Source organism: Trichoderma reesei (genome assembly GCF_000167675.1).
Source record: "Trichoderma reesei QM6a unplaced genomic scaffold TRIREscaffold_7, whole genome shotgun sequence".
NCBI lineage: Eukaryota > Fungi > Ascomycota > Sordariomycetes > Hypocreales > Hypocreaceae > Trichoderma > Trichoderma reesei.
In genome coordinates, this window is record NW_006711154.1 from 477957 (window position 1) to 495019 (window position 17063).

The following is a 17063-nucleotide window of genomic DNA, read 5'->3' on the forward strand; positions in this document are numbered from 1 at the left end:
TGAAGAAGATGGGGAAAAGTTTTGGTGTCTCGCGATAGAGGGAAGTGAGATCGAGGCGGACGGGAGTCAGTCAGTCAGTTGGAGCGCCGTAAATCGGGGGAGACGGGCGCTGATAAGTGATAAGGCGGCTCACGGCTGGCGCAGGTCCCCCCATCAGTTAGTGCCTGTAGGTATGGAGATCAACCGCTCCAGCTGATAACGGCCGCTGGAATTTTGGCGCTCTCACAGTGGGGTGGACGAAAATGCCGGCCAGGTTGAAGCTGGAAGCCGAGGGGGAGCTGCTGCGTCTATATGAGGCTGCAAGGCGGATGATGGATAGACGGACGGACGGACGGACGGCATGATAGGTAGAGGGCCAGGCCATGGATGAGCTGTGCTGGACTGGACGTATGTACGTCTGGTATGACATACGAACAACTGCATGTCCAGTTCTCGACCGTGATGGACCAGGTGTCCGGCTGCCACTTATACTCTCGCCAAGGGCACACGACTTGACACTGATGTCGGCTACTGTACTAATAATGCTCTACCTAGAAGAGTCTCGCTACGGCAAAAAGGACATGGATCTCCCAAGAGTAGTGCTAAGGAGAACAAGAACAAGAACAAGAAAGACATCATACATCCAACCCGCGGGGAGGCTTAAACGCCACAGCGAGCAGGGAACAGGCCATGAACCCCCACCCAGAATAGGGAGGACCCTGGGAACGCCTCCCAGAAATCATTCGAGCATTCGTTTGCAGGGAGGCGGAAGCGGGGAGCCGTTGAAGCCCGGCCGCGATGCTGGGAAAAACCTGGGGCGCAGGGGGAGGGCGCAAGGGTTCTGTTGCTTGTACTGTATGTAAGAAGTGCGGTATGCAGGTATCTGGACGCAGAATTGCCGTTGACCAGTACTTTGGCAGTTCTCGACAGAACGACGATTTGTAGTAATAGTAGATGGAAAAGGTGCATGACACGATATAGGTGCACATTAGCTCTGCCCGGTGCTACATTAGCATCCATGATGGGACTCGTCGTGATGCTACTGAAGCACTGCATTCTGTTCCGGTGCTAGCATTTACATGTACCTTACGGGAATATGAGGTAGGTACGAATTGCGCTATCGCAGCTTTGACTCTTCCTCCTCTGATAGGGAACACGTCCTATTACCCCATCTTCCCTCCACCGAATCAACCAGCAGCAGCAACACTTCAAATACGTGGTAGTAAATGGCGCTTTGCAAGCAAGGGAGAAGAAAGACAAACCCTGCAGTTCCTAATGGCTGAAAACACCCGACACCAAAGGCGCCTACCAAGGTGCATGGCGCTGCCCGGGATATACCTAGTCATAGTCATATACATGTATTGTGAGATGTGAGAGAAACAGTTGGACTCGCTCCATGGATGACATCAAGACAAGAGCAGAAACCGGCCGGCGCAGAGCAGTCTTCCAAGGGGCTTGGACGACAACTGACTGCAACACAAGATGTGGTGATGTGATGTCAATGCAGGTGATGGGTGGCACGGTTCAGGTCTTAGCAGCTTCCTCCACGTCAACGATGCAGGACGAGGCGGCACGAGAAAAAAGGACCACGACGCCGGCTCTAGGCTCAAAGCATCAAAGCAGCGAGGCATCGTGACCTCGGCTCGGCGCCCCAGCCCGCGCGTCCATGACCAGACACAAAACAAAACGGTCTTCCAACGGCGTGTGCTGCTTAACCCGCCTGCTGCTGCTGCTGCTGTTGCTGCTGCTGCTGCTGTCTCTTGATCCTACGCTTCCGCGTTAAGGCTGACGAGGTGGTGTGGTGATCCCGATCTAAGACGCTCCTCGTTCTTGTCAGCCATCCATCCATCCATTCTTCTCTCTTTTTGCTGCCATTCCAGCGCCGTTAGCCTGGCTCATGGACATTGCGCCTCTTCACTCGACATGGCCTGTTTTCAGGCGGTCCACGAGATGCGCCACCAGCGTCACCCTAGGGGGCTGAAGCCCAAGCAGGCTTTTTTATTTCTTCCCTTTCCCCCATTCATTCTGTCTTCCCTTTTGATCATTCATTCCCCAGAAACTGCGCTGGAAGAGGGCTGATGTCAGCCTTGCGTGCGTGGTAGGCTGACTGACAGAATTTTTCCTCCTTACTCTCCGATGTTCTTTTGCTTCTGCTAATAGACTTTTCTCTTCTTTCTGTCGTATTCATGGCTATGGTGAATGGGCGGTGCGCCACGGCTATTCTGGATCTGTCCAATCCCCCTTCAGGGTCTTTCAATGTCAAATTGCCGACGCTTGAGGTGCTGCATGAAGTTTAATCCTACTACGTCCATTTGTGAACCTCGGTATTCAGTGAATTAATTAGTAATCAATAACCGCTATGACTGCGAGCCAGATGAGGTGATTCTGCCACTTTTGTCGTATGTATGTGTTGGACCACTTCATTGGTTGAGGCATCCTATTCGGGGATTTGTCTCCAACGAGTTGAAAGAGGTAACAGAGCCTCGGAAACCATGCGCTGCCTCCGCGGAGTCCGATTGTGAGAGCCGCATTATGGATGTATTCAGGAATACACCTGTTCACCTAGGGCAGAATTGGTCAAACATAGGGCATCGTGCGAATGTGAGAACAAATCACGGAGCACCATCACCTGCCTTGATCAAGATACCAGTCGTTGAGTAAGTGGATAGAACAAGACAGCTTGGAAGGGCTCTATGAATCGGTCGACGCCAAAGTAAAGAGCCTCGATATATTCCATCTGTGAATGTTGTAATCACCGCCGGTCATTCTCACCCTGACCACTTCCATCAAGCATCTTCCTTCTTGACTCCAACCACCACCAGATTCCGCGGACTCTCCCCATAGTCAAACACCGTCTCAACCCACGCATCCTTGACAACATCATGATGCTCCTTTAAAAACGTCCACCGGTCCGCCACAATGAGCGACTCCACCACCGCCGCGCTCAGCGCCATCAGCGACCAGATCACGCACAGCTCCTTCTTGCGCGGCTGGTACATGGCCTCGTACGCCTCAATCTCCGCATCCGTGATGCCCGCCATCTTGTCCCTCATCACGTCCGCGTACTGCTTGTACTCGGTGCTCGTCGTCAGCTTCTCCACGGCCCCGCGCACGTACGCCTTGAACGATGCGTAGCAGCCTTTGCGGAGCGACCCAATGACCACCGGGTTTGTGCTCATGTTGAACGGGCTCGCCTGCTCCGCGTTTTGGCCGGCCTCCTTGACGGCATCGTCGTGCCACACGCGGCTTACCACGCCGCGGTCGAGGAAGATCCGCTGCAGAACGGCGCGGAAGAAGTGTCTTGTGAAGAAGCCCTCGCTCTCGGCCCGGGTCCAGTTTTGGGTTGCTTGGCAGGCCATCATGCGGGCCGTGATGTTGAGGCGGATGCCGTCTCCTTGGTAAGTCGAGAACCTCTGGCTCATGGGGAAGCCCTGTGGATCTCGCCTCTCGGATTCGCGCACAATCCGGCCGTTGAGCGCCTGCAAGCTGGGCCGCAGGTAGGCTTGCTTGTAAGTCGGAGGCCCCAGTTTCTCCGTCAGGAGGTTGTAGCAGCAGCCGACAATGGCAACAGCCCGTATGTCGGGATTCATAATGAGAGACCGAATGCCGTAGTGTGATAGGTTGCCGCAGGAATGGATGGACACGGCCATGAGGTTGAGGTCCTTCTCAGATCCATCCTCGAGCTTCTCGCGCTCAATGTTCTCAATGACTTCTGAAAGATCACCGCTGTCCAGTCTTCCCGAGATGTATTGAACACCCCCTTTCCCTTCTTCCACGACATATTCGGCGTCCTGGATGTTCATTGGTTGGAACTCAAATTCCTCAGTCCCCTCGACCTGCTTAATAGCTTCCTGTATGGCGTCTTTGTCCTTTTGCAACTCGGGTGTGAGCGTTTCTAAAGCCTTGTTCCACATCTTTTTGTTCCTCTTCATTTTGGGCCGGATCGCCAGTTTGGACGTCAGATCGTACACCTTGGCAGCCGTGACATTATGGTCTCTGCCCTCCACAGCCACGACATGCCGGTTATAAGGCTCGCTGGCGAGGGCCCTGCCGAGATAGTTCTGACCGCTGCCAAAGTCCACAAAGTGGGATATCTCGTTTCCAGTTTGCTGACGAATGTCCTCAGAAAGAGAGTCAACATAGTCTGCAAAGTTGACGACCTCGTGGATCTTCTTGGGCTTCATTCCTACGGAGACGGTCCTCGGTAGAACTGGCAATTTCTGCACTCGTGGTGTAAAATCTCTCCTCAGAGAGAACCTCCTCAGCGCTTTGGCGTATTCAATCAGGCTCTCTGGCGGCTCTTGGCCCTTTTCAAAGCTCAGCGCATCCAGGTCATCTCGTAGGAAGAGGTCTAGAGTCTTCATGATGTCGTACGACAACAAGAAGTCTTTCCATTCGTCGGGCAGTGCTGAGTGAAAAATGCCCGGATCCGAAGTGAAGAAGTCGAGGATGTGGACGCCTCCGCAGAGGATTTGGAATATGTCTGTGTTCCAGGCGAAGTCGAGGAGAGCCTCTATGTACTCCTCCGGCGTGGAAAACTCTTCGCTGCATGGCAGCGGGCGAGAGGGTATCATGGCTGGTCTCTTGGGTCGGTGCTCGGTTTACCCTGTAAATGATAGATGGGGCTGAGCTGGATGATAGAAGTATTGTGACGCAATCTCAAATGTCTTGTTATCCTCTTGTGAATCGTGTTTCTTGTGTTTGATACGAACAGGGGCTGTGGTGTGTTGGATACTAGACGATATGGGCTTTTGAAGAAAGTTGAGGCGCTTGAAAGAGGGAAAATTTTGACTCCAAAACGGGAAATCTAGAAGCACAGCTGGTCTACGCTGCAATACTTAAAAGCGCAAAAAAAAAAACACCGGCTCCCTCAGAGTACCTCAAAATCGACCGTATCAGCAATTATATGCTTCTTCGACATCCGTTTGTAATGGACCGCTGAGAACTGAAGATGTTGATTTCAGATCTGGACGGATTCATGCAATTGGTGAGTGACACCTCTCGGTGGCTCACCGAAGATACGTACCACCACTAGCTCGGCTCACCTTGGCCACACCTTGCTTGGCTGTCGCAACATTGGCAATGCAACGTCATCCTTCAATTCCGCGACTTCAAGCAATCGGGCGGATTTGGTAATAGCGAACCTGGCTTGCGAATCTCTCTTTCCAAGTATTCGTCCTTTCTCAGCCTTAGACCGTTCTACACTTTCTTGCTTGATTCCGTCTCCCGTCCGGCTCACTAAACCCCGAGCTCATGCGTCTTGAGCCGCCTTCAGGATGATGTCCTCAACCAACGAGGAGGACCCCTTCCTCCAGGTCCAACAGTACGCCGTCTCCCCCAAATCTTCACCGGCGATACCCTTACTAAAAACTTAACTTTCTCCTATAGAGATGTCCTCAGCCAAATCTCCTCCATACGACCCCTCTTCGCGTCCTACCTCCGCATCCGCTCCCTCGCCTCCTCCTCAACCTCTCCCGAACTCACATCCGCCCGCGCCGAGCTCGAGAGCGCGCTCTCCTCCCTCGCCGAGGACCTGGCCGACCTCGTCGCCTCTGTCCAGGCCATCGAGTCCAACCCGTCCCAGTTCGGCATCTCCGACCACGAGGCCTCCCGCCGGAAGCGCCTCGTCCAGGAAGTCGGCGCCGAGATCCAGGACATGCGCGAGGAGCTCAACAAGAACATCACCGCCGCCGCCTCCTCCTCCAGAAAGGCCGGAAACGGCGCCGAGCTGCCGGATCCGAGCTCGTTTGCGATTGGCGACGGCGATGGCGCGGGCGATGCGTACAATGAGTTTGAGCAGCAGCAGCAGATGGAGATGATGCAGGAGCAGGATAGACACCTCGACGGGGTGTTTCACACGGTGGGCAACTTGCGCCGTCAGGCGGATGACATGGGCAGAGAGCTGGAAGAACAGAATGAGATGCTGGAGGTGGTGGACGATTTGGCGGACCAGGTGGGGAATCGCTTGCAGACTGGCATGGCCAAGCTGCAGTATGTGATGCGCAAGAATGAGGACCGCTTAAGCAGCTGCTGTATTGCGGTTCTGATCTTTGTTCTGATTCTGTTGCTGGTCCTTTTGTTGATCTTGTAATAGAGAGGGGGGGGGGCGCTTGATTTTGCTTGTTATATAATGTTTGATGCCTTGGGAAAACGCCTTTACGTCGAGTCGAAAAAGGAAGAGGTCTAATGGGCGAACAAACACTGGGATCAGGAGTTTTTGGCGGGATGGGCTGTGCTGATATATCAGTCGATGCAGTCACTGCATGCCTTTACAGCATGTTTCAGATATTTACGGCGCAGAAACATGCGAGATAGAACGAGAATAAGGGGGCTTGTTTTTTTTTTTTTCCATCTATGACGCCCACATCTTAGAGAAACATGATTCCATCGTCCTATTGCGCCTTGAATGCTTCATAACCAAGGGACCCCAAGGGTCTATCATATATCTCTGTATATATAAGAGTAACCGAGATTGCCAGAATCCCCCCTTAACGCCATTGCTTCAATGTATGAGACGAATACATTGTATCCTTCACGTCTTGATTCCTCAACCGATCGATAAGCTAGATGGAAGCTGCAAACGGAGCAACCAGAAAAAGAAATGAAACAAAAAGGAAAAGAAGACAAGTCCTTCAGGTAAGGACAAGTCCTTCGTTGCGAAGTAGCTCTACCATCGCCAGCAACGAATGTGCCGCGGCTGCATTGGCCGGTGCTTTCTTGGGAAATTCGATCAGGGCGAGGCGCAGCGCGGCAATCGCTGCGTTCCCATAAAAGTTCAGGAAGCGCTGTTCATGGCCCTCGATCATGGCTCTCAGGACGACATACTGCGTGTTCGAAGTCTCATTGGGCGAGGAGTTGACGATGCCGGCCAACGCCTTCCAGTAGTTGACAGGCGGGTACGGATTCGCCTTGGACGTCTTGCTGAAGTCGCGAAGGGAGATTGACGCGAAACCGGCGCCGAGACCGGTCATCCGGTCGTTGTGAGTCTGCTCAGTGACGTACCCGGGGCCATCCTTTTTCCATCCTATGGCCAGTCTGCCCCTTTCCGTCCTATCACTTCCTCTCAGCCCAAACAAGACCGGGCAGACGACTCGAAACTTGGCCATGAGGATATCAATCAGTGATTCACCGCGCCACTGGAAATCCTTCTGGGAAAATATGTGAGCGGTGAAGACGCCGATTGGATCCGCAGCTTTGGGATTCGCGCTGCACTCGTTGATGAACTGGTTGATGATGCCCTTGGCACAAATGTTCAAGAGGTAGATGAAGAGAGAAGGCAGCGTGTCCTCGTTATGCGCAGCGCCTTCAGCCGGCTGTCTTTGCCCCACGACGAACCGGCTGACTTCGATGGGAGCACTAGGCACTTTGCCGTCGAGCGCCTCTTTCAACGCCATTGTGATTTTGGCAATCTGCAATACATGTTAGTCTGATAGTCATTTACGTCAACGTCTCTGTGATGTCCTTACGGGCTGTGCGTTGGCGCCTTTCCCACCTGTAAGCTGTCCGATGGATACCCTGATTTCTCTTCGATAGGTTCCCATCTTGCCCTTCAAGGGTGACCCGGGTACTTTAGCTTCGGCCTGCAGCACCTGTCGCAACTTCTTCAACTCCTTGTGAATCTGCAGATATCGATCCGCGAGGGCGTTCTTCTGGGCTGATGCAGTAGGAGGTGCTGGGCTTCGAGTGGCGGGCGGCTGGACGGCGGGAGCAGCCTGTGCTGTTGGCGCCGCGCGATTCTCGAGCTTTGACGCGCTGTCTGCCTGAGCTGTAGATGCAAAGAGACCGCCCGCGGCTGGTTTCGTCTGCCCTCCTAGGAAGCCATTCGTCTGAGGGACAGCAGTACTCGTCACCGGCTGTTGTTTTGTCTCGAAAGGGTTCTGCTTCTTGGGCTCTGGAGCCTTTGTAGGCTCTGGCTGCTGAACTGGCGTCGGCTCGATCTTCTTGGGTGGTTCTGGAACTGGTTCGGGAGGAAGCTTTGGCACCGTCTTGGCTTTGAGCTCTCGGAGCCTTCTCTCTTCCTCAACTATCGCAGCCTCTGCCCTCAACCTTTCTTGCTCCTTGCGTTCCAACTCTAGAATTCGCTGGTGCTCTTCACGGAGCTCATGAAGTTCGTATACCCGGATGGCCGCTTCTCGTACGCGCTTGTGCTCTTCCTGAGCGGCGGCGAGAGCGCTCTGGTGGTTCAACTCATTATTCCGACCCTCGACAAGGAATCGAGAAAGGAGGCCGCTATCGGTGCTCGGCAGCAGTTGGTTCCTCGTTGGAGAGGAGGAATTGGTCATGTTCTCGAGGAGAGGATTGACAATACGTAGTCGCTATGGCGATGGCATCTGCGACTGTTGACTCGTGTGAGATGTCGCCTTTGCTGAAGGAAAGATAACGAGGAAGGAGCGTGACAATCGAAAATCCAAAGGTTTCAATCGCTTGTTGCGCGAAACACTTGACGAAAGAAAGAGGATGAAGCCTGGCCAATGCCAGTCGGTCGATGAATGTTTGCCAAATCGCTGTTTTGATATCTCCAAGATTTGAACCCTGTATCTTTGGTCTGCCCGTGAAAGAAATGCCAGGGTACGTACCGGTCGTGGTTGGTCAGACAATCGATTGATGACGCGCCGGTCCCGGTGAAATGTAATCCCGATGGATTCCGCATCGGCAGACCACAAGTACCGGTACCTGTGCCTTAAGGTCTTTCGAGCTTGGCGAGTCGCGAGCTAAAGAACCTGTCTTTAGGCCAGGGTGGTACCTTACCTTATTAATAAGGGCTGGGATCTACGATTGACGGACGCTTCGTTCTCATTTCGTCTATTGCTACTGGGATGCTTTCGCGAGGCCTGGATGCTTCGGTTGGCTGTTGCTCCAGACGTCCAAGGTTGAGATAATGTGAGATCATACAGAATCGGTACTGAGGAGAAAATGCCATGACTTGCAGCAACTTAGATACCTCTTTTTCTCGATCCCAAGACACAGAAACTGTCACTCACAATCAGTCACAGGTGACGTGGCCCTGTCCTATTCGACTCCCTCCTCGGCGATGTATGTTTCCTTGAAGAACGAGATGACAAAGCGTCAACGGCACGTAGATTGGTAGCTTGGTTACAGCTGTTATTATGGCGGGGGGAGGAGCTTGTCTTAGTTTCCGGTGGGCATCAGGGCTTCATTCTGCCCCCAGCAACAAGAACCAGGGCGCACTAGACGCTTTAGTTGTTACTCGTAGTCTTGACGTCTCCGTACGTCGTACTTGGTCAGAGGGCAAATAAAGGAGTCTGGCCTCCAACACGTTGCTTCTGTGAATGAAGCCCGACAGTTCTATACATGCTTGTAAGGTCGTACCGCCTCATTCGTGCTAGGTACATGCAGTGAGCGTCTCTGTTGCAGCGCAGGTACACGGCAAGAGGGCCAAGTCACAGCCTGTTGCATGTTACAAAGGTACATATGCCACTCGATTCGGTTATGCAATTGAGACCCGGCATTGGCGAGGCCAGGGGACCCGAGCTCTTGATCCATGCTACCCCATACTCTTGTCTTTGCCAGGATGACACTGTCGATACTCTTGAAGATAGTAATACTGCGGCATAGCAAACGGTTTGGATGTGAGCACGAGTGAAGGGCGAATCAACCGCTGCGGGAACACCCGGGCCCGTTGTATTTATACATGGCTCACGACGCTGAGAAAGGGCTCGAGTCAATGGTCGGTACAATCAGGCACAGACAGACCACCGCGACCAAACGGACCTGACTGGTGGACACGATATCATTAGCATCTGGGGCTCGTATTGATGAGGGTTGGGCGATAGCGGTTTAGTGGGAGCGTCAGGGGCGAGCAACTCTGTAGCAGGAGCAGAGCTCGTTGCTCGCTCCAATGCTGGGGACGGCTGCTGGCACTTGTGCAGAGCCGGACAAGCAAGCTTCCTCAGCTGCAAAGAAGCGCAAAAGGCGACTGCTAATACCGAGTGGTCCAGCCTAGAGCATGCGATACATGTGCAGCCGAGCTGTCTGGCCCTGCAAAGAATCCGACACTACCGTGGATCAATGATATCGCAGGTTTCCGCGGTGTCGTGTGACGACGTGATGGGTTAGAAGAGCGGGACAGGAGCGCTACGGCTGCGGCGCCAACAGCCCCAAGCAGGGGGGGGCCAAGGCTCGAATGTTGAGTTGTGATGAGCGCGGGTTTGATATCGGCCAGCCGAGCATTCTGTGTGCCTGTCTGCGCTTGTCCTCGCCAATGTCCGCCAGGCAGCCTGGAGAGGGCTCGTTGACGCGACGGCAGTGGCGGTCTCGTATCCGTGCGAGGGACTGACTCCGACCCTGGATGCTATGCCTGTCGTGCCCTGTGCTATCCTTTTCCTGCGAATCTCGTGGAGGTCGTCAACCACAGCTTGCTGGAGGAGCGATGAAGCCATGGGCAAAAATCCGAACATGTCTGGGATTACCGTCCAATGATGCCATCCGCAGAGCTGCCGAACCCCTGCGTGCTGATAGTAATAGAAAGAATCTCGACGAGAGCGACTGACCAATTGGCAATGTGAATCACGCTTCGTCGAATACAGATGTCCCCTTCCTAGATCTGTGCTGCTGCTTTCGCAATACAATCAGCGTCCAAGAAGCCTTTCGTGCCTGAGGTGACATGTCGGGTCCGGTGCAGCCCGGCGTCCAATCCAGCCGGCGCCCTGGATTGGCGATGGCACTCGCTCAATGCCTCGAGCTAGGCTGCAGCGGATGCCGTGGATGACTGGACGAATGCCCGCGCACACGTGCGGCAACTGAAGCATCAACAGCCTCGACGGCCTTGCTGCCCTCAAGGCTCAAGGGGGGGCCCGGGCTGGGTTGAAGCTGGTTCGCCGCAGCGGTCGCAGCCGCGCCGAGGTGGCGTGCGCCAGCGAGCTGCTAGCGAGTGGAGGATGGAGAGCGTCACTGCACACCCCCCCATATTTTCGCCCCCGGGCGGTAGCTCTACCTGTATCTCCCCAGCTCACAGCGCGGCCGGTCTCTATCCTCCCTCCATCTTCACTCCCACACAGCGCCTCTGCCAGGAGCTGGACTTCCCATCCGCATCCATCCTCACCTTCTCTTCTCCTCTGATTGTTTCCCCTCCGCTTCTGCTCTGCATTGCACCGCCAGCCCGCCTCCTTCCTTTCCAACGCTCCTTGGCTCTGTCGAGCTCGCTTGAACCCACTGCATCGACCCTCCTTTGGCAAAATCTGTCCTGTCCACGGGGGCCTGCCTGTCTCTTAGAGCCGAATCTTGACCACCACCCAGAACCACGACCACAACAACATCCCAACGCCCAACAGCCCTCTCCCACGGCCATTCCATCGCCAAACACCTCCTCCAGCATCGCTCACAACCAGCCCGCACCCGACGTGCACGTTTCCGCTGCCCTTTGCTTCCGCCATGGACCAGCAACAGCAGCCGCCGCAAGCTGGCCAGCATCCCGCTGGCAGCGTTCATGGGCCGGCTGGACGCAGGCTGCACATTGCGCACCGCAGGAGCCCGTCTGAACTCACGCCGCTCATGAGCATGTTTGCCAATCCAGGAAGTAAGTCATCTTTCTCCTTGTCATCTTCATCTATTCTGTTTGGCCCTTGCGAGCAGCTTTTTCCCCCCCCCTCGCTTCTTGATGCTTTGTGGCGGCTGCCCTTGTCGCCGCAAAGCTCTAGGCGCGGGGCAACCGCGTTGCCAAATCCACCACCTCTCCCCCCCTGCATCCACAACATCGAGCTGCAACTCTTCAGAATCAAGAGAGCCGAGTCTGGCACAACGGGAGACTAATCGATTTTGTGTGCCGCAGTGGAACAACTTGCCATCCAGCAGCAGATCGAGCTCCTGCAACAGCAGCAGCAGCAGATCCAGGCCACCCAGCAGCAATATGTCAACATGGGCATGTTGCCCCCGGGCCAAGCCATCGGACCCGGCGGCCCATTCAATCCTTTGCAGCCCATGGGCAATGCTTTCCAGTTCCCTAACCAGATCCCACAACAAAACATCTCGCTGGGTCCCCCGACTCAGCCACTCTCACATCGCCGTAATCAGTCGGCTCTGCCCAACATGGGCATGGGCCCGCCACCCGCGCCATCTGCAGGAGCTTCTGGATCTACCTTTGGAAACTTCGAGGCCCCGGCGAGCCACGGGCGTGAGAACGCTGGCTCCCGAGGTGGCCGTGGAGGTGCTGCCGGTGGCGGCCATCAACGACGACACTCCTTGGCTCTGGCCGATGCCAAGAAGGCTGCTGAGCTCGCCCAGCAGAAGCGAACGACTTCCGGATTCCAATTCCCCGCTGCTGGCTCTCCGGCCTCTGACAAGCCAGAGGAGGAGAACCAGGCTGCCTCGCAGCCTAGCCTCGAAGTTCCCGCATCTCAGGCATCTGGTCGTGGCGGCCGCGGTGGACATGGCCGCAGCCAGAGCATGGCTGCCCAGGGACGCGGCGGCCTGCGCAGCAGCACCTTCAACACTGCTCCTGAGGGTGGCAATGATTTCCAGCGCCGCGGTCCCGGCCACGCTCGCACTGGATCTAGGAACTATGAGGGCAACTGGCGCACCCAAGGTCAATCTCAGGACCAGCCCACCAACGTTGGTCAGACCCAGGGGTTCCAGCCCGGCCACCGTTCCCGCGGCTCCGTCAACCAGTCCATGTCTGCCATTGGAGGCTTCCAGTACAACCCCGGCCAGGCTCCCGTCCTTCCCCTTGCTGGCCAGATGATGATGCCTCAGATGTACAACCAGCAGCTTAACCCCATGCAAATCAGCCAGCTTCAGGCACTGCAAGCTGCCCAGATGAACTCACAACAATTCCAGGGCCTCCAGGGCTCCCAACACGCTGGCCAGCTGGGCGGCCCGCAACAGCAGCAGCAGCGAAAGACGCTCTTCACCCCCTATCTTCCGCAGGCTACCCTTCCCGCCTTGCTCGGAGATGGCCAACTTGTGTCGGGCATCCTCCGAGTCAACAAGAAGAACCGCAGTGATGCTTATGTCACGACGCTCGATGGTCTCTTAGATGCCGACATCTTCATTTGCGGCAGCAAAGATCGCAACCGCGCCCTCGAGGGTGATCTGGTCGCCGTCGAGCTCCTGGATGTCGATGAGGTCTGGGGTCAGAAGCGGGAGAAGGAAGAGAAGAAGAAGCGAAAGGACATTACCGACACTCGCTCAGGCTCCATCAACCAGGGCAGCCAGGCCGCTGGACAAGCCGACGAGAACAATCCTCCGGAGGGAGCCATTCGCCGCCGTGGCAGTCTCCGCCAGCGACCCACCCAGAAGAAGAATGACGACGTCGAAGTCGAGGGCCAGAGCCTCCTCCTTGTTGAGGAAGAGGAGATCAACGATGAGCAAAAGCCACTGTATGCCGGCCACGTCGTTGCTGTTATTGAGCGTGTGGCTGGCCAGATGTTTTCAGGTACTCTGGGCCTGCTTCGACCCAGTAGCCAGGCTACCAAGGAGAAGCAGGAAGCAGAGAGGGCGGCCCGAGAAGGGGGCAACTCTCGCTCGAATGACAGTCGCCAGCAGGACAAGCCCAAGATTGTTTGGTTCAAGCCGACCGACAAGCGCGTTCCCCTGATTGCCATTCCCACGGAGCAGGCGCCCCGAGACTTTGTTGAGAAGCACCAGGACTACGCCGATCGCATCTTCGTCGCGTGCATCAAGAGGTGGCCCATCACGTCCCTTCACCCCTTTGGTACACTTGTCGAGCAGTTGGGTCGTATGGGTGACCTTAAGGTGGAGACCGATGCGCTGCTTCGCGACAACAACTTCGGTTCCGATGAGTTCTCCGACGCGGTGTTGCGCAGTGTCGGCCTCCAGGACTGGTCGCTCGCTCAAGAGGACGAGGCGGCCATTGCCTCGCGCCGCGATTACCGCGATGAAAAGGTCTTTACCATTGACTTCAACGGTAGTGCCGAGCTCGGCAATGCGGTGCACGTCACGTCCCGCCCCGATGGCAAGATTGATATCGGTATCCACGTGCCTGATGTCACGCATTTTGTCAAGCCCAACTCTCTCGTGGACCGAGAGGCCAAGAAGCGCGGTACCGCCGTCCATCTCATCAACCGATTCTGCCCCTTGCTGCCTCCCAAGCTGTCTGGAGAGGTTTGCTCTCTCGTGCCAGGCGAGGAACGTCTCACCGTCAGCGTTGTCTTCACCGTGAACCCGGTCAACGGCGCCGTTGCCGAAGGCGATAGCTGGGTGGGCAAGAGCATCATCAAGTCTGGCGGCAAAGTGTCGCTGGCCGATATTGACAAGGCCCTGACCGACGCTTCCACTTATGACAACACGACGGTTCCGGTCAACACCATTCAGATTCTGCAGGCTGTGGCCCAGAAATTCCGTGAAGCGCGCCTGGGTGCCGGCAGCGAGCCCATTGCCCCCCTCCGCTTGTTGCAGCAGCTGGATGACGAGAATCAACTGGTGCAGCACAACATCTTTGACTCTACGGAAGCTCTGGAGCTTGTCGAAGAGCTCATGCACAAGGCAAACAGCTATGTGGCCCAACGTCTGGCAGAAGGCCTGCCCGACAAGGCTCTGCTGCGCCGCCAGGCCGCTCCCAACCCACGACGCCTGCAGACGTTTGTCGAGCGCATGACAGCTCTTGGATACGACATCGATGCCTCTGGAAGCGGGGCACTCCAGAACAGCCTTTTCAAGGTCGAAGATGCAGATCTTCGCAAGGGCATGGAGACTGTTCTTCTCAAGTCGATGCAGCGAGCCAAGTATTTCATTGCTGGCAAGACCCCCAAGGTCGTCTGGCCTCACTACACGCTTAACCTGCCACTGTACACACACTTTACGAACCCTACTCGCCGATACGCTGATATCATTGTCCATCGACAACTGGAAGCTGTCCTGTCCGAGGGCAAGATTGAATTTTCAGACGACATGGAGAACCTCGTTAAGACTGTCGAGCTCTGCAACACCAAGAAGGACTCGGCGCAGAACGCGCAAGAGCAGAGCATCCACATTGAATCCTGCCGCACCATGGACAAGAAGCGACAGGAAGTCAATGGCGACCTCATCGCTGAGGGCATCGTCCTCTGCGTGTATGAGTCGGCTTTCGACGTGCTGATTCCCGAGTGGGGCTTCGAGAAGAGGGTCCACTGTGATCAGCTACCGCTGAAGAAGGCTGAGTTTCGAAAGGAGAAGCGTGTCCTGGAGCTCTACTGGGAGAAGGGCGTTCCCAGCTCCGCGTATGTGCCTGAAGATGAGAGACCCAAGGCTGCGGCCTCCATGAGAATGTCCAACGCGCTCGCCGCTGCTCGACAGGCGGAAGAGGCTGAGCGAGTGAAGAAGGAGCGAGAGGAGGCTGCTCGTAAGCAGACCGTTACCGGCACGATCTCCACGGACGATGTCGACGCCCTGTTTGATGACGACGAGGACGATACTTCGGATGTGACTGAAGCCATGGCGGGAGCATCGCTGGCTGAGCGACCTACACAGAGTGTTCCGGGATCCCCGGCACGCTCAACTTCCAACGCTGGAACTCTGCACCGCACTCGATCCGATTCCAAGGTGCCCATCGCAGAGGCCGTGGAGACCCGATTGACGAACAAGGAGAAGTACCTCAAGCTGTTCACTCTACGCGAGGAGGGTGGGGACTACATCCAAGACGTGACTGAGATGACCCGGGTTCCCATTATTCTCAAGACGGACCTTACCAAGAGCCCACCGTAAGTTATACCGTGATTTGAAGCTGTTTTCGAATGATTGGTTTTGCTAACATGAAGACATCAAATAGTTGCCTTACCATTCGGTCTCTCAACCCCTATGCGTTGTAGATTGGACGGTCCCAGCCACGGAAGTGCATGTGAGGATGCAGATGGCAGAGTGATATAGCCAATGGACGTGCTCAGGCTATCGATGGGGTTTGCTTACCATAGTAGCGACGCGAGGTATATATATATTCACCTATATATTATCGGGCACGGTCGGGGAGGACGGTTTATGGCAGCATCGGTGTAATGGTTGCGAAGGCGATGCCTTTGATGTTGCGGAAGGCGATGAAGACCTGAAAAGCACACTGATGTAATTGAGGCATGAGAGCGAATCGGGCACGAGGTGAAGCAGAATGAGATATGATTGATATAGGCTGTTAGTGGACAGAGGGAGATGGAGCAATGAGCATTACGTTTACATACCCTGCCCACATGCTTGCACGTATTACCTGAGCGGTTTCCGAGCGAGTGACGGATGCACGTGCTGACTGCGATCTGATGCCGAGTGAGTGTCCGGCTGGGGGCAGTTCCGAGACAGTTGAAACATTTGATGGAAACAGTTGAAGGTGGTGGGTGCTAGGGAAGTGACTAAGGTAGGTAGGCAGGCATGGAGGCAGCCGGGTGAAGGATGCTCTGTCACTCTGCGAGACAGGAGCAGGAACAGGAACAGGGGCCGGGCAGCAGGGTGGCCTTGTCATGTACCATAGAGTAGGTATGTATGTAAGGCACACGAGGCTTAGGTAGAGCTTTGGCGTCGTTTGGTGAAGAAGTCGGAGCAGATTATGAGCAAATTTGATGATGAGCGGCATCACTGATGGTGTCCAGGGCGGCGTCTATCTGATACCAGATCGTCCCTCGTCTTGCCTCTTCGCTGATATGGATGTCCGACTAGGTAGGTACCTACCTACTACCTACCTAAGATACCTACCTAGTACCTACACAGAGTCTTGCTCATGGAATCTAACCGAAAGGTGACTTACCCAAAGCCATTTCAGGCACGAGGAGGAAATTGAGATTTCTCCGTTCTCCGTGCCTTCCTACCTGAGGTATGATGCCAACGAACGTATTGCTGTTGCAACAGAGGCAGGTGCCGATTAGTAAGGCGCCAACTTCTCTTCCTTACCTCTACACGAAGAATCACAGCTGCAGCAAGCTTCTTCCGATCAACTCTCACCCAAACAGCCTCGTAACAACGGCTCACCTGCAGTTGAATATTGCCATCTACGCCCCGCCTCAACACTACGATAAGCCGTCTCCTCCCTCCTCGACCGGCTTCACTCACGATGGCAAGTAGAAACCCGCGCACGTCCTGAGTCGTGGGACGCTCTGCAACCGGCCGCTGCCATCGTGCGACATGAGCATCCCTCCCGCGGTCATGACGCATTG

General features: G+C 55.3%; 4 protein-coding genes across 4 annotated transcripts; 2 read left to right on the forward strand and 2 right to left on the reverse strand.

Annotated features, from left to right (window-relative positions):
• Positions 1-2765: 2765 nt before the first annotated feature.
• On the reverse strand, positions 2766-4553 carry TRIREDRAFT_3501 (uncharacterized protein; the record flags this gene model as incomplete). The annotated part of the gene is made up of 2 exons (XM_006964317.1): positions 2766-4239; positions 4354-4553. 2 exons carry the CDS (start codon positions 4551-4553, stop codon positions 2766-2768), a joined length of 1674 nt encoding a protein of 557 aa, XP_006964379.1.
• A 705-nt stretch (positions 4554-5258) lies between these two features.
• TRIREDRAFT_59862 (t-snare, syntaxin) lies at positions 5259-6070 on the forward strand (the record flags this gene model as incomplete). Its single annotated transcript, XM_006964438.1, has 2 exons — positions 5259-5302; positions 5368-6070. The coding sequence occupies 2 exons, from the start codon at positions 5259-5261 to the stop codon at positions 6068-6070; spliced, it is 747 nt and encodes a 248-aa protein (XP_006964500.1).
• A 541-nt stretch (positions 6071-6611) lies between these two features.
• On the reverse strand, positions 6612-8457 carry TRIREDRAFT_121363 (uncharacterized protein; the record flags this gene model as incomplete). Its single annotated transcript, XM_006964623.1, has 3 exons — positions 7823-8457; positions 7446-7744; positions 6612-7388 (listed from the first exon to the last, which is right to left on the reverse strand). Exons 1-3 carry the CDS (start codon positions 8259-8261, stop codon positions 6612-6614), a joined length of 1515 nt encoding a protein of 504 aa, XP_006964685.1. The 5' UTR covers positions 8262-8457.
• A 3924-nt stretch (positions 8458-12381) lies between these two features.
• TRIREDRAFT_77084 (uncharacterized protein) lies at positions 12382-16058 on the forward strand (the record flags this gene model as incomplete). The annotated part of the gene is made up of 2 exons (XM_006964439.1): positions 12382-15632; positions 15701-16058. The coding sequence occupies 2 exons, from the start codon at positions 12382-12384 to the stop codon at positions 15738-15740; spliced, it is 3291 nt and encodes a 1096-aa protein (XP_006964501.1). The 3' UTR covers positions 15741-16058.
• Between the last annotated feature and the right edge of the window lie 1005 nt (positions 16059-17063).